The 15,508-nt window shown below is 38.3% G+C and overlaps 1 protein-coding gene across 1 annotated transcript in view; it reads left to right on the top strand.

The window, feature by feature from the left end:
* Window positions 1-15,508, top strand: part of LOC136843977 (protein argonaute-2-like) — a 564,386-nt gene that overhangs the window by 255,456 nt on the left and 293,422 nt on the right. The window contains exon 8 of the mRNA XM_067112994.1: window positions 6,981-7,169. Coding sequence (XP_066969095.1) covers window positions 6,981-7,169 — 189 coding nt within the window. The remainder of the gene's footprint in view (window positions 1-6,980; window positions 7,170-15,508) is intronic.

The following is a 15,508-nucleotide window of genomic DNA, read 5'->3' as shown; positions in this document are numbered from 1 at the left end:
CTGTAGATACTTAATTGGTTAGGCTAATCTAAAGACAGCCCATTTGGGTGGACTCCTAAAAAGCACCGCCTTCAAAAAGGTTGAGCTGATGTCGAACTTATAATTTCTGTGGCTATTTATCCCACTAAGGCCACTCATGCTTTTTTGTTATGAATTCTCGTGATTACTAACTCGATTAAGAGCAGTCATAATGGCTTTGTAACTACGGTACACTCACAACATTTACTTGTTTTGCTTGTTCCAAAAACATCACTGAACCCAGGCGCTTAAAACACAACACCTTTTTGTTGGCCTCGGTTACAAGGCAGATATGATTTAGGTCTAGTTTTTTGTCGTGAAATTTACAGTCAAAACTCCAAACTTATTCTTTTTTCTGTTCTTCTCTCCATCCTCTCTTTGTTCGCTTTCTTAAACTCTCTATCTATCAATGTCTATCACTGAAAGGTTTCTCTCTCTTTGTCCCTTTATTCAGAATTTCTAGTTATATCCTTACATTACAGTATAGTCTCTTATCTTTCTCCCTGAGTTGCACCATTAAAAATGCCTTCTCTGTGTCACTAATACAAGCAAACGAATTTGTTTTAAACTGCAGCAGAACTTTGAGCAGGTCAGATGTTATGTGTGGTCCCATCCACAAACAATCGTTCAAGCTTATCCTGCCTTTCCCCTGTCTAACTGAACAGTCAAGTACTATCCTAATAGGGGTTATTGCACTGTCCTTTTTAACACCATGATGTGCCAAGAAATGAGTCTTCTGTTTTAAAATATTCCACTCTCTATGAATCTCCTACCCTCCTGATCCTTCAGGATTTTCTGGTAGTGTTCTAGATACTGAGTGTCCTTCTGAAACTTTACAGTGTTGTTTTAATCTGTTCAAGCCAACCCAAAGTTGGAAGTTAATCTCCTTTTATTGCCTTTCCAAGGCAATGCCACAACATACTGTTTGTCAGTTTCAGAATAAGTTATAGTACAGTACTCTCAAAGTTCTCTTAATACCTTCCCTTCCTGTTCCGTTATTTCACTGCAGTCAATACCTAAATGATCTAAACTCCATAAACTTTCAAGATCTTCCCTTGGATCTTTAATTGAGTAGCTCCTTCAGGCATAATTATGTCATCGGTTTCCACTGCCAGTTTTAAAATGGAAACATGAGTCTCCTTGGTGGGAGGAGAACTACATGTTCCGCTTACCACGTAACCAAATATGGTTGGTAGCAATACTAAATTTTCTGATTTCCTGAACCCTGGGTGTAAGATGTTGTACACATTGTCAGCCCCTATTAACAGGTCAATAGGTGATTGTTTCTCTATGGTTAGATCAAAATCTTTATCAGCCAAACTGATTTTCGTTTTACACAACGACCTTAAGTTCTTCTTAACGCCGAATTTCTTTGTATACAGTATTCTGGTAGCTCGTCTGCCACTATACAATCCATATTTATTAATCTACTCCCTTGAGGTATAGCGATGTTCACCATTTCATATTCTTTAACTGGTGTAAAAGTTAAGTAACCTCTCAATGATATATTTTCAACTCCCTTGCTTTTATAGTGGAGTTCCTCAAGAGCAGATTTCTTTATAAATGATCTCTCTGCACAGGCATCTAACAACCCTCTCTTTCACACAATGCCACCTTTTTTTACCCTTTAGTATTATTGTGGCTGTAGGTAAGATCGACTTCCTAGTCATCTTATTTCCCTGTCCAGTATTCGTCAAAGAGAGAGTTCCAACTTGTGCCCCACCCACCTTAGATTTATTTGGTTTGTTTCGATTGCATATACAGTAGCACTATGATGTCTAACAGTGCAACCGTTATTACAACCTTGCCTGTCACAGTCGAACTGAAGTGTTTACTGATGCACATATGAAACACAAACCCAGAGTTCTGAGTCATTCTATTTTTCCTCCTTTGGTTACATAGGATTTACAATGTGTCCATATGGTTGCCCCGCAGCGCACATCCTTTAATCTCCTAAACGCCGACTGACGATTGACACGTCGACGAAAATTGTCTGTTGCGCCGAGTGGACGCACTGGGATGTCGATTTCAAAAATTTCAACCTTCGGTCAACTTTGACCTGACCGAAATGGTCGAAAAACGCAATTGTAAGTTAAAACCCTTACATTCTAGTAATATTGAATCATTTACCTTCATTTTGCAACAAATTGGAAGTTCTAGCACAATATTTCGATTTACAGAATTTTTGAAAAAACTTTTTCCTTTACGCCCCGCACGGTAACTCGGGCCGAAAATTTAAGAAATTCTTTCATTATTTTGTCGTAAGTTTTGCACTGTTTTATATTAGCCGTTACATAAAGTTTTATATATGAAAATGCGCATTTCATGTAAATACAGCAACATACAACCCATGGTTGTAGCTTTATCAGTTTGGAATTATTTTCATAAACCACTTATAACTGCCAAAATTTCAACTCTTCGGTCAACTTTGACTGACCGAAATGGTCAAAAACGCAATTGTAAGCTAAAACTTACATTCTAGTAATATTCAATCATTTACCTTCATTTTGCAACAAATTGGAAGTCTCTAGCACAATATTTCGATTTATGGTGAATTTTTGAAAAACTTTTTTCTTACGTCCGCAAGCAGAAATTTTTCTGTCACGCTTGTCGGTAATGTTTGCACCATTTTATATTATTCGTTACATAAAGTTTTATATATGGAAATGCGAAATTTCATGTAGAATACAACAGAAAATAACTCATGGTTGTAGCTTTTATCAGTTTTGAATATTTTCATACAAATCACGATAAGTGCCAAAATTTCAACCTGCTGTCAACTTTAACTCGACTGAAATGGTAAAAACACAATTATAAGCTAAAACCTACATTCTAGTAATATTCAATCATGTACCTTCATTTTGCAACAAACTGGAAGTCTCTAGCACAATATTTCAATTTATGGTGAATTTCTGAAAAAATTTTCCTTACGCCCGCGCATGTAACTCGCCGAACATCTCAGAAATTCTTTCTCACACGTTGTCGTAATGTTTGCATCATTTTACATTAGTCGTTACATAAACTTTTATGTATGAAAATGTGCGCAATTTCATGCAGAATACAAATACAAAATAGCTCATGGTTGTAGCTTTATCGTTTTGAAATATTTTCACATAAATCACGATATGCTAAATTTCAACTTCGGTCAACTTTAACTCGACCGAAATGGTAGAAAAACGCAATTGTAAGCTAAAACCTTACATTCTAGTAATATTCAATCATTTACCTTCATTTTGCAATAAATTGGAAGTCTCTAGCACACATTTCGATTTATAGAATTTTGAAAAACATTTTCCTTACGTCCGCAGAGAACTCCTGCTGAACATCTCAGAAATTCTTTTGTCACATTGTCGTAATGTTTGCACTGTTTTATATTAGTCGTTACATAAAGTTTTATATATGAAAATATGCACAATTTCATGTAGAATACAACAGAAAATAACTCATGTTTGTAGCTTTTATCAGTTTTGAACATTTTCATATAAATCACGATAAATAGAAAATTCGACTTTCGGGTCAACTTTAACCTCAATCGTAAATGGTCAAAACTGCTATTGTAAGCTAAAATGCTTATAGTCCAGTAATATTCAATCAATTAGCTTCATTTTTTCAACAAACGGGAAGTTCTAGCACAATATTTTGATTTATGGTGAATTTTTGAAAAACATTTTTTACGCCCCGCTACATGAATTCATGCATCATTTTGTGATAATATTTTCTCTGTGTTGCTTTTGATCGTTTTACAATTTGTTATATACCAAAATCATCGCAATTTAATGTACAATATAAAGAAAAAATAACCCGTTAGCTTTAACTGCTTTGCTCACAGCGCGATTTGTATAAAATTATATATGAAACATTTTTTTTTTGCGCTGTTATATTTCAATATTTATATATGATAATGATATTTTTTTTCATTTCTGATGGTTGCATACTAAAGTTCAGGTAATGACAAAAAGGAGCCAAAATGAACTCTTAATCTTAAAACTAAGCGCATGTGATTTTTTGAAAACTTTTTCCGCTTAACTCTTAACGCCACCGCATACGGAGACGTTTTTGTAAATAGAGGCTCGGCATTTAAAGGTTAACCTGGTTTACCTTGGCATTGTACTTTCTTTAGGCCTTACGGATTTTTTTTTTTGGTGTCACAGATTGCCCTTGTTCTACTGCAAAAGCAGATATCGTTGTCAATGTATTAGCTTTTGCTGGTTCAGTCTGTGGAAAAGCCCTCAAGTAGTGTATTTCTTCTTCAAGATATTTTTTAAAGGTGTCAAATTTCAGCCAATCTTCTCCACACCTTTGTTATATTATTTCACCTACACTACTTGGTAGTTTGGTGTAGAGCAAGATGGTATACAATTTGCTCAATTCCAGTCTTTCACTCGCCAATGATCTTATGCAGCATTTGAAATGTGCTCTAAAACCTTGTAGCGATTCTTCATCTGCCTTGGGAGTCTTGGTTTGGAAGAGTTTTCTAACTAGACACAACTTGATTTTGTCTTTTCTGCCATAGGTCTCTTTTAACAAGTTCACTGCTTGTAAATATTTATCACCTAATTTAAAACCAGATATCAGTTCCAGAGCCTCATCTTCCAATAAGCCTTCAAATAAGAAAACTTGTATATTTTCAAAATCAGTACGTTGGTGCATTGATATCATAAAGTTCCCAAAATGAATTCTTGTTCTGATACATCACCATCAAAATGTTTGAGGTCTAATTTGTAACTTCATAGTAGCTTTAATAGGCTTATATCGTGCACTAGGGTTCAATTTTTACAGCTAGAAGACTCGTGATGGAGGAGATTATTCTATGAATTTCAGTGCCTACCTTTAGGCTATATTCTGCTTGATTCATAATTTGGTCAGCTTGTCCTCAAGGATCTGTCAGATCCAATATTTCGTTATCCAATTCCTGGATTTTCTGTAAATATTCCTTCAAGGAGTCTCTCAGTGAAGAAATACTGTTGATGTCACCTGCATCAATGGTGGTTTCAACCTTTTTTGACCAATTAGTTATCACACTTAAAACCCCCCCGTCTCCTCTTCAATTCTTCCAGGTCAGACTTCTTAGCCTATAATTTACCAACACCAGATGTACAAGTTCTTAATCATTAAAAGTATACAATACCGCCAGCTCCAAAAAAAAAATATATATATATATATATACTGCATTAGCAAATATATAATATTTAAAAGTTGGCTACACCTCTTCAAATTAGTCAATGGTAGATCACTACTAGTTATATATATGTGCCCTTGACTACACATACATATATACAGTGCACAACAGGGTTTTATTCCAAATTAAATTACTTTTAAGCATCTTAAAACTTACCATCAACTTTAATCCTACTAATCCATTTCAGGCTAGGCTAACATGTGACATTCTAAAATGGCTGCCACCATCAGCCGGTCACATCTTTATCGTTATCGCCAAATATCACAACAATCCTTAAAATTTCATAAACCCTAACTATGCAGATCTCTGCTCTAACAACCAATCACTGAAATCCTGGTCACGGCACCATTTTATTCCAACTCACTCAGAATAAGTGGAGCATTTCAGACCATCAGTATTATTGTATAGCCTAAACGATTCAAAACGTACTAACCTAATCAATCGTAGCCTAGGTCTTATACTACGACACCCAGGTTACTTCATTCTTATGATAGTTCAAATTGTGATTCAATTAATGCATTGCATTGTGTATATTAACTAAACAAACGATATAAGCTTGCTTTTGGCGCATTCAGTGTTCCTAGCTCGATGTACAGTAGGTTGACGTGAGCACAATCTCTATTTCATGACCCTCATCCAAAGCACACCTCAAGAAATTCTCCTTACATTTAGATATGCATATCTCATGAAGGAAGTTTTCCCTAAATGTACTTTAAGATGAATAGGAATACTTAAGTGGATTTGTAGGCACCGACAATTAAGGCTGCATTCTTGAGTCCTTATTAGCTCGAACCGCACTGTATCAAAGCCGTGAAGAGACTGACTTCACGGCCGTCTTTGACCGACACCAAATCTTCGACTAACCACCAGACAAACAACCAGTAGTGGTAGTTACGCATTATTACACGTATATAATTACAATTAAACACACAAAACAGCTAAGGTAATGTTTTTCATTACTAAATACAAACACAACAAAACATATCCTTTTACATAACACGTATTTCCACTTTATGTAAATTTAAAGAGAATACATAAAACTCTACCACATCTTGCGGAAAAGTACAATCTCTCTTGTCAAAGTTTTGACAGGAGATGCGTAGGGTGAGTTACTTTGTCGATCTATGTTGTATGTCACCCTTTGTTGTAGATCCTAACTACTTTTTCTTTTTATACTGGAATATGGATATCAGTCCCAATTTTCCCTGCAAGGAGTGTTGTGGGTGGTCTTTTATAGTGAAAGCGCTGTATAGGAACAAGTACAGGAGGGTCAAGAGATGCATGACTTTTTCTCCCACATTGAGTTTCCTGTGTAATGCCCATTAGTTGTTGATGGATCTCTGGAGTACCTTTAAAAAAACTGGTTACCATTTTGGAATGGTCTGAGGGTGATTGGATAAAGCCTTTTGATTAGGAAGCATTTCAGCTGGATTAGCAATAAAAAATTCCTGCCTCTAAAACTTACTGATTTCTTGCAACCAGCAATCCATACTACCAAAAAGTGAGGCAGTTGGCTGCTGGGAACTCAGGAATTCATGGAGCACATGCACAGGACTATGGCTGCCTTTTCCTTTTTTGTTTTATACAAAATGTGAAAGTGTAGTGAGTGTTTGAAGAAAACAAATGGTGCTAATTATAAATGATGGGTTTCTGTTAAAAAATATTTTAAAGAAATAGATTGTACTTCAATGGTTAACTTTGCTATTGACTGCTAACCAAATTAATTTGTTTATTGCTTTTCTTTATGTATCAAAATTTCTTTAGTTTGAAATATTTTTTACAGTTTTGTGACATTGCCAAAGGTCAAAAGGTGAAACGACAAAGAGTATCTCCCAAAGAACTCTCAAACTTCATATCCTTTACAGCAAGACCACCTCAGAAAAGATTGAATAGCATAAATGAAATTCCTCGAAACAAGAAACTCACAGAAAATGAACTGATGAAAGACTTAGGATTCAGCTTCTCAGACAAGGTATGTTGGATTGAATTGGATTTTATTATGTAAAAATCCCTTAACATCTGATGCATTGGTTCACTGTGGAAGAATTATAATTTAGAATTTCTTTCTGTTTGAATTAATTAAGTGATATAATTGAGTCTTAGTGCAAGATGAAATTTAAAATGATTAAACATGCATCCCTGTAGCTTCTTAAGTATTGGTTCACACTAGAGAATCAATTTAAGCTGCAGAAGCGAGAAGAAAAGAAAGGCAGTAGTTGGATGATTAAAATGTATAAACAAAAAGGAGATGTGTTAAACTGTGGGAACTGCAGAGGAATAAAGCTTTTGGAGCATGTATTCAGGATACTAGAAAGAATAGTATAAGGAAGGTTGAGAGAGCTGATAGATATACAAGAGTAGCAGTTTGGGTTTATGAAAGGAAAGAGCACAGTGGATGCTGTTTTTATATAAGACAAGTCCAAGAGAAGTATCTAGAAGGAAACAGGAAAGTTTACTTGTGTTTTGTGGATTGTGAGAAGATGTATGACAGGGTACCAGGAAGAGTAGTTTATTGGTGTTTGAGAAAGAGAGGAATACCAGAGAAGTTGGTAAGGTTAGTGAAGATGATGTATGAGGGTGCAAGAACTACTGTACAAAAAAAATACTGTATGGAGAGACTGAGACATTCCCTATGGAGGTGGGCCTCCATCAGGGATCAGCTCTGAGTCCATTCTTGTTCCTCGTCGTTATAGACAAACTGACATCTGAATTAAGGAACAACAATGAACGGTGGGATCTGTTGTTTGCTGATGATTTAGTCATTATAGCAGACACAATAAGAACTGCAAGAAAGGTTTTTAGCATGGAAAGGAGCCATAGAAAGCAAAGGATTTAAAGTGAACACTGGAAAGACAGAGCTGATGACTAGTAGTAGAGAAGGACATGAAGAAGCAAACATTCAAGTGGAAGATGGTACAGTGCTAAAGCAGAACAATGAGTTTAACTATTTGGGATCAATAATAACAGAAGAGGGAGGTACTGAGAAAGCAGTGAGACAGAGAGTGAAAGAAGCATGGCAAAAATGGAGAGAAGTAACTGGAGTTGTTTTGGACAAGAAAATGCCATTAAAGCTCAAAATGAAGATTTATAAGACAGTTATCAGGCCCTTACTATTATATGGGGCAGAAACCTGGGCACTTAAGAGGAAAGAGGAGGGACTGTTGGAAAGAACCGAGATGAGGATGGCGAGATGGATTGCTGGAATATCACTACTGGAAAGGAGGGAGAGTCAAGATATAAGAAGAGTGTGTTGTATATGTAATGTAAAGGAGAAGGCTAGGGAAGCTCACTTGAGATACTATGGCCATGTAATAAGAAGAGAGAAAGTGGAACCAATCAAGAGAGCTAAGAACATGCCAGTGATGTGGAGGAGGAGTGTGGGGCGTCAACGGATCAGATGGATGGATGTGGTGAGGAGGGATATGGATGAGGTGGAACTGGGGGAAGAAGATGCTAGGAATAGAAACAGATGGAGAAAGTTGACTCGAGCGGCCGACCCTGCTATACTGTGGGACTAAGGTTGAAAGAAGAAGAAGAAGAGAATCGATTTAAAATTTTTTTTTTATAAAACACTCCTAGGTAAAGGTGAATTAAACTGGAATTATAAAGCAGCTATCTTCCGTAGCTAATAGCAAGCTCTTTATGGAAATTAAACTCCATGTATTTAAAAAGGGGTAGTTAACCACAATCAAAGTACAGGTCACAAAACATTGATATATTGTATACGTATTTCACCTAAAAGATCACGTCCATAAGTATATAACGTGCTTTATATTCTTCGATATCAGGAAGTATTCTGGAGATATATCTTTTAACCTGTTGGTTGTGGTAAGACAGTCTGCATTGTCCATAAAAGATCATATGTACTGAAATTATCAGAAAAGGATACAGAAACTACTCATCCATTCTCAGCTTTTACTGTTTTTTATGAAAGGAAATTATGCTTATTTCATAGAAAATGAGCAGTAATGGGGGATTCTGGTGTTCCTGAAGGATAATGGTAGGATAAAGAGAAGTTATTATAGTTTGTGTTTAATTGAGCGCTCCATGTGTTAAAGACACTGCAAAAACTGTTTGGTACAAAATGTTTCAGACAAGCTTATATTGCCCTTCCACTGTGCAGCATGGCCAGTTTACAAACTTGTACTGATCAAGATCAAAGTGCCAACACTTTCATACCCATTCATCATATGATGCCTCAGCTACTACACGTGCCAAGTCATTTTGTGATTCCTTTGCTACCAGTCATTCTTTCATGCCAAACATGAAGTAAGGATGAGTGCAGAGAGGGGAATAGAACATTCGTATGATTAATGGTTTTGTGATAAACCTGTTTTATGCTACGAAAACTTTGTTTGTTGTGTATAGCCTCCTAAATTATAGATCACAGTTTAGGAGGGATATTGAAACCAGGTAGGAACAAGAGGATGAGGGCTAAAAGAAAGAAAATAGGATTAGAATCTCCTCCAGAAGGGCGCAGATGGCTAAGTAAAGTATAGTCGGTATTATCAGGCATTTCACTAGGATCACCTTATAAATAAAACTGCAACTACTCAGGAAGATTAGCTAATAGATGACCAGGCATTTACCAGCAACATGAGGCATGAAGACAAATACCCAAGAATAGCCATACCTCCAGTGTACCGAAAACATGAGGGTGAAGAAAAGGAAGAAGATTCACAATCCTGTTCTCTCCAATAGGACATGGCCTGCTGCAACAATATGTCTCAGTGAGGAACCATTTAAATATTTGTGAGAAATGTCACATATATTGATCTCATAAAAGCCAAGCCAGATACATTCCAGGAAAAAGGAATTGGTAGCAGACAAGTTAAGCTCTCGGGAACAGATTCTGGGAACGGAGTGGTCTCTGCATCAGGTGGCAGACAGGCTGTTTCTCTTGTGGGGGAGACTTGTGATAGATCTCTTCTCGACAAGGTACAACACAAAATGGAAATCTATTGTTTCTTGTTGCCAGACATGGCCGCAGTGGCAGAGGATGCCCTGGAACATCTTGTGGCGGAATTCAAACCCACAAACAAAACAATACACAACACTCACCCTGATCTTCGGTTGCTGGAGACAGACCAAAGTCCACGGTCGCCAATCACAGCACACAAAACCACAAAACAAAATTGCAAACAGACCTCCACCAACAATGAACAAAAAGAAGACACATGCACCATCAATGTTGGTACAAAAACCCAGACCAAATTAACTTGAACTGCCCGCCCACTTTCAAGGTTGGACCTCAACTACCTAAGACTTCCTAAAACCGGTAAAACTCTCAACAGACAGACAGACAGCGCGTAAACGAACCCAACAACCGAACCTCTCTCTCTCTCTCTCTCTCTCTCTCTCTCTCTCTCTCTCTCTCTCTCTCTTCTCTCTCTCTCTCTCTCTCTCTCTCTCTCTTCATAAAACGTTGGAAAATGCTAAATACAAACAAATTTATTCATCCCTCTATATCTCTCCCCTTTTTAGCATTTCCCAACCAACACCTTTCACACTGCATTCAAAATTGCCTTTACGCTTAACACCCATGGATGCTCACTAGCAGGCCCTCTAGATCGCTAAGTTCATGGGCACGCAATCATTCTCTCAGAATCACTCTCTTCCAGCAACATTCAGATTTACATTTTCTCCTCCATTCTCTTAGATTCACGCCATCTTCTTCACTATTACCACTGTCAATGGCATCCACAATCTCATCTATACCCTCTAACTCGTTCCCAAATACCTCTAATTCTTCAACTAACCCATCCCATTCGCTCATTGACCTTTCCAATTCTTGCAACGATTCATTCATGCTTTCAATCACTCGATATTACACTACGGCCTTCACTCTTACACTTCGCTCACCTCCAACCGTTCACTCACCCCTACACGTTCAGTCAACTCAGTTATATCAAACCCACATATGCTATACGTCCTATTCATACCATCCCATTCATCCGTGATACACGCTTTATCACTCATTTTCACTTTGGCACTCACACCCCTATCACACAACTTATAATCATTCCGTTCACTTACGTTCCCTTTCTTACGTTTCCTACCATACTCTATCAAAACAAATTGCTGATCCTCCATACACAAGCTCTCATGCATACTTGGTTCACCCACATTCAATTTCAACCATTTATACACCCCATTTCTCTCACATATTCCGCACATCCTTCCATCTACGTTAATTGGTTATGATGTGCTCGTATTTCTCTCCACACTACCATCTACACATACTTCCCCTACAACATAGCTAAGCCCACTGGGACCAACTTCCAACACTTCATATGGACCTCAAATTTTTCACGCACTTTATTTACATTCAACCGCTTCTTTTCGACATTCTTTCAACACTTTCTCGCCCACCTTGTAACTTTGAACCTCTCTATGCGCCTTCTTCCATACCTCCTTATCATTCTCAGATATACCCAATCTCGGTCTCACTATCTTTTCAAAATTTAATACATATTTACACGGAGACATACCAATTTTATGCACGGTGGCGTTATATACCCCAACGCCGCCGACATTTACATCCCAATCATTATCACATTCACTCATCGCCGGTAATATCTCCGTCAACGCTCACCGTCGCTCCGCCAATCCATTCGCACTGGGCATATAACGGCGAGAGTACACATGCTCTTTGCCCCAATCACGCAACATTTGCTCAAACTCCCATCCAACAAATTCAGGCCCATTGTCACTCAACATTCGCATCGCTTGCACACACACATTGGCAACATCACTTGACCCACCATTCGCTCGCCACAGTCTCACTTTTTGTTCAATCGCTACTGCATATGCAAACTTACTCAAATGATCTACCATTACAACCATTCCCACATGTCCTCTACCAGTCACAGGCAACGACACACAATCAATCACAACCATTTCAAATAACTCTTTCATCTGCAATCGTAACACAGGTGGATTCTGTATGCACACTTTGATACTTACCCTTCTGACAGTCCATTAATGCAATCGCTACATCCCAAAAAAATTTTATTCAATCCAGGCACATACAATCTCTCTCATACATTCCATAATTTATTCTTCCAGATGCCCAAACCTATCATGCACTAATAAACACATACCCACGGCTGCATCTTCCGAAAACACTGGCACATACACTTCTCCATCCCATATTCCTTCCTGATGCAAAAAATAAACTATGCACCTTTACATACAACAAATCTTAGCACTTATACACTTCTAACTCACACGTGCCAACTTCCTACTCTTACACCTCTAAACACATTCTCTTAACATACTTATTTTCATGCACTGATTTTGCATCTGCTTAATTTCCTCTTCACTCAACAAATCATTTCTCACCCTTGCAATATCTACCATACCTACAAACTAGTTTTAGACACATCCCTCCTTTAACCTTCGTTATTTCCCTGCCGCCCTTTCCTAAAATTCCCCTCCTGACATCACACTTATATCATGCATTCTCATAAATCAATTCCCTAATAAAAACATGTTGGCATATCATTCTCATCCCATGACTACAAAATTATGTGTATTATTTCAAATCCCCTAACTGAATTTTTAATTGTACCCTCCTCCCATACTAACACCCTTGTCCCAAACCATGTATCCTTACACTCGTTGATTTTTTCTTTTATATCCCAATCGCACCTTTCCAGTTCACTCACTACTGTACTACTCACTAAATCTAACCTTGTGCTCATTATCTACCAAACAACAATATTCACTCTGATTCACTACTACCATATCGTTGCTAACTTACCTTTTCGCTTCATGCATACACGCTCTCATGGCTGCATTCACCCGCTTAGCTTCCTCACAACCGTCCTCATTGCATTCATCTTCAACGATATTCTCAACCGCGTGCCTTATTCCCTCATTTTCTCACAATCACCTTTCTTAACCAGCCAGCTACAATTATCCTTTCACATTGAACATTTAAAAATTACATTCGTACCATTTTCATTCACCCCTCCTTTATACTCCACCGGCCTATTCCATCCAAAGAACAATCGTACTGTAATTTTAAATATTTCAGCCACTACCAACAACACTTTCACTAACTTTTCCTCCTCGATCTAATTCCCTTCCTTCCTCACGACTGCTCCTTCCGGCATTTCATTCATCACCTTTCACGTAACTCATTCATGCTTGCAGGCACTCCGTAATCAACCCATTTGTTTCAAATTACTCAACCCCAAACAGACATTCCCACACTCGATTCTCCCATACATACTGTTGTTTTTACCACAAATCCTATAGGTACTTGGTCCGGTCCCAGTCGCCCTAACCCTATCAATTGCTCAGTCCACATATGCGACATAGCATCTGCAATAAACATTCTGTCTACCTTGTACATACTCTACCTTAAAACTAAACTCATTCAAATCCTCTATCGTTCTCGCAATTTAGCATTCGCACTCTCCTTTTTTAACCATATATACTAGCGGTCCAAGGTCCCCAGATACAAAATCCACCCTATACAAAAATACTTTCAACGCTTTACACAAAACCTTATAGCAGCCAATTCCTTTTTCAATCACCGAATATTTCAACTCTGCCCTTCCAAACGCTTCTTTGCTCACATATGCAATTACTCTCAATTGTTCTTCCCCATTCGCCTTCTGCATTTGTACCAAGCATCCTCCCATACTATATTTACTTGCATCCGTATACAGTTCTAGTTTACTCGCATTCTCACCATAGTCCGGAAAGCCTCTCTTCAATCTCTCGAACGCTTTATCATTCGCTTCATCCCATTTCAATTTTGTACAGTTTCTCTTCCCTGTCCATTCAGTCAGTGGTTTCCTATCCCGAACAATCTCTTATAAACTTCCTTCCAAACTCATTAAACCTAAAAATCCTTTCACTCACACACGGTCCGGGGACGTGGGAAATTTCTTTACCTTGTTCACGAACCATCACTCTTTCTTTTACACCTCTTTCCACTCACTATATGCTCCTAGGGGAATTCCAATTCTCCCAGCCAACCAAGCACACTTTCCAAGTTTTACTTTATTCCTACTTCTTCCAACCTTTCTAACACTCGTTCAAGCAGTTCCATATTCTCTTCTACAGTCTCTTTCACAATCAAAATATCATCTATAAAAAATTTACCTTTCTTGCGATCAAACCCAGCCAGAACCACATTCATTGCCCTTTGGGAAGGCAGCATATGTGAGTCCGAAACTTAATCTTCGGAACTGGTAGTGGCAGGAACTACTAGAAAAGGCCATTAATTGCCTGCTCCTTCCTCCAGAGGCATCTGGTAACAGCCCCCTTACCAGATCTAATTTTGTAAACACTTTCATTCCATTCATCTTGTACACAATCAGACACCACATTCATCGGGAATCGCTCTTTCACAGTTGGCTTCATTCACTCTTCCGATAATCCATGCACATTCGCGAAACTTCCATCTGGCTTACGTATCGGCGGTCAATGGGGCTATTCCAGGCGCCGCACTTCTTCAATCACCCCACCCTCTCAAGCTCCTCACACTGCTCCTCCATCTCCACGATTGATAGATCGGAGAAAATGTCACGACGCGATATGCGGGGGTGTCGCCCTCCAGAACTATTCTAAATTCTGGAAGCTTGATCCCCCAAAACCCTCGTCTCACACACTCAATGCCTGCGCCTATCCACAACATTCTCTCAATTGTTTTTACGTTATCACTTACATTTTCATCTACCTTTACTCTTTCTTTCAACCTCATACGTCCAATCATTGACTCCTTTCAAATCACCTGTCATCACCTGCTGTACCTTCACGTACCCTCTCATCATCCACATTCACCAATGTACGAATATTTGCGTAATCTCCCCTCACATATTCCTCGACTCGCTTCTCGACACTGGCAGTGATTTATATACACCCTCGGATCTCCCATGTTCAAAACCCCATCATACACACACACATTTGCCCTGACTAATTTATTTACGTCTCATACCCTCAACTACATACTCACAACTATCATTGTTGGCTATCCTGAGGCTATCCGGCCCTGCCACTTTCACACACTACAACTTCTCCAATTTCATGTGGCACTTTTACCCTCCCTCTGTCGCAATTACAGGCACTCTCTTCCACAATTTTTGTTCAACCCTACCATCCTTCCCAAATACAAATCCCCAACACATCCCCTTTCATACGTAATTCAATTACATTCATACTAGGACGGACCACCATCCGCATTTTTTTCAAAAAAACTTACATCCCAACAAAATATCATATTTATCATTCGACTTCAATCACACAAAAATCACTTTCATCCATCATTACACCCCAATTTCTAACCGTTCACAC

Source organism: Macrobrachium rosenbergii, chromosome 12, assembly GCF_040412425.1.
Source record: "Macrobrachium rosenbergii isolate ZJJX-2024 chromosome 12, ASM4041242v1, whole genome shotgun sequence".
NCBI lineage: Eukaryota > Metazoa > Arthropoda > Malacostraca > Decapoda > Palaemonidae > Macrobrachium > Macrobrachium rosenbergii.
This window is presented reverse-complemented; position numbering and strand designations above follow the sequence as displayed.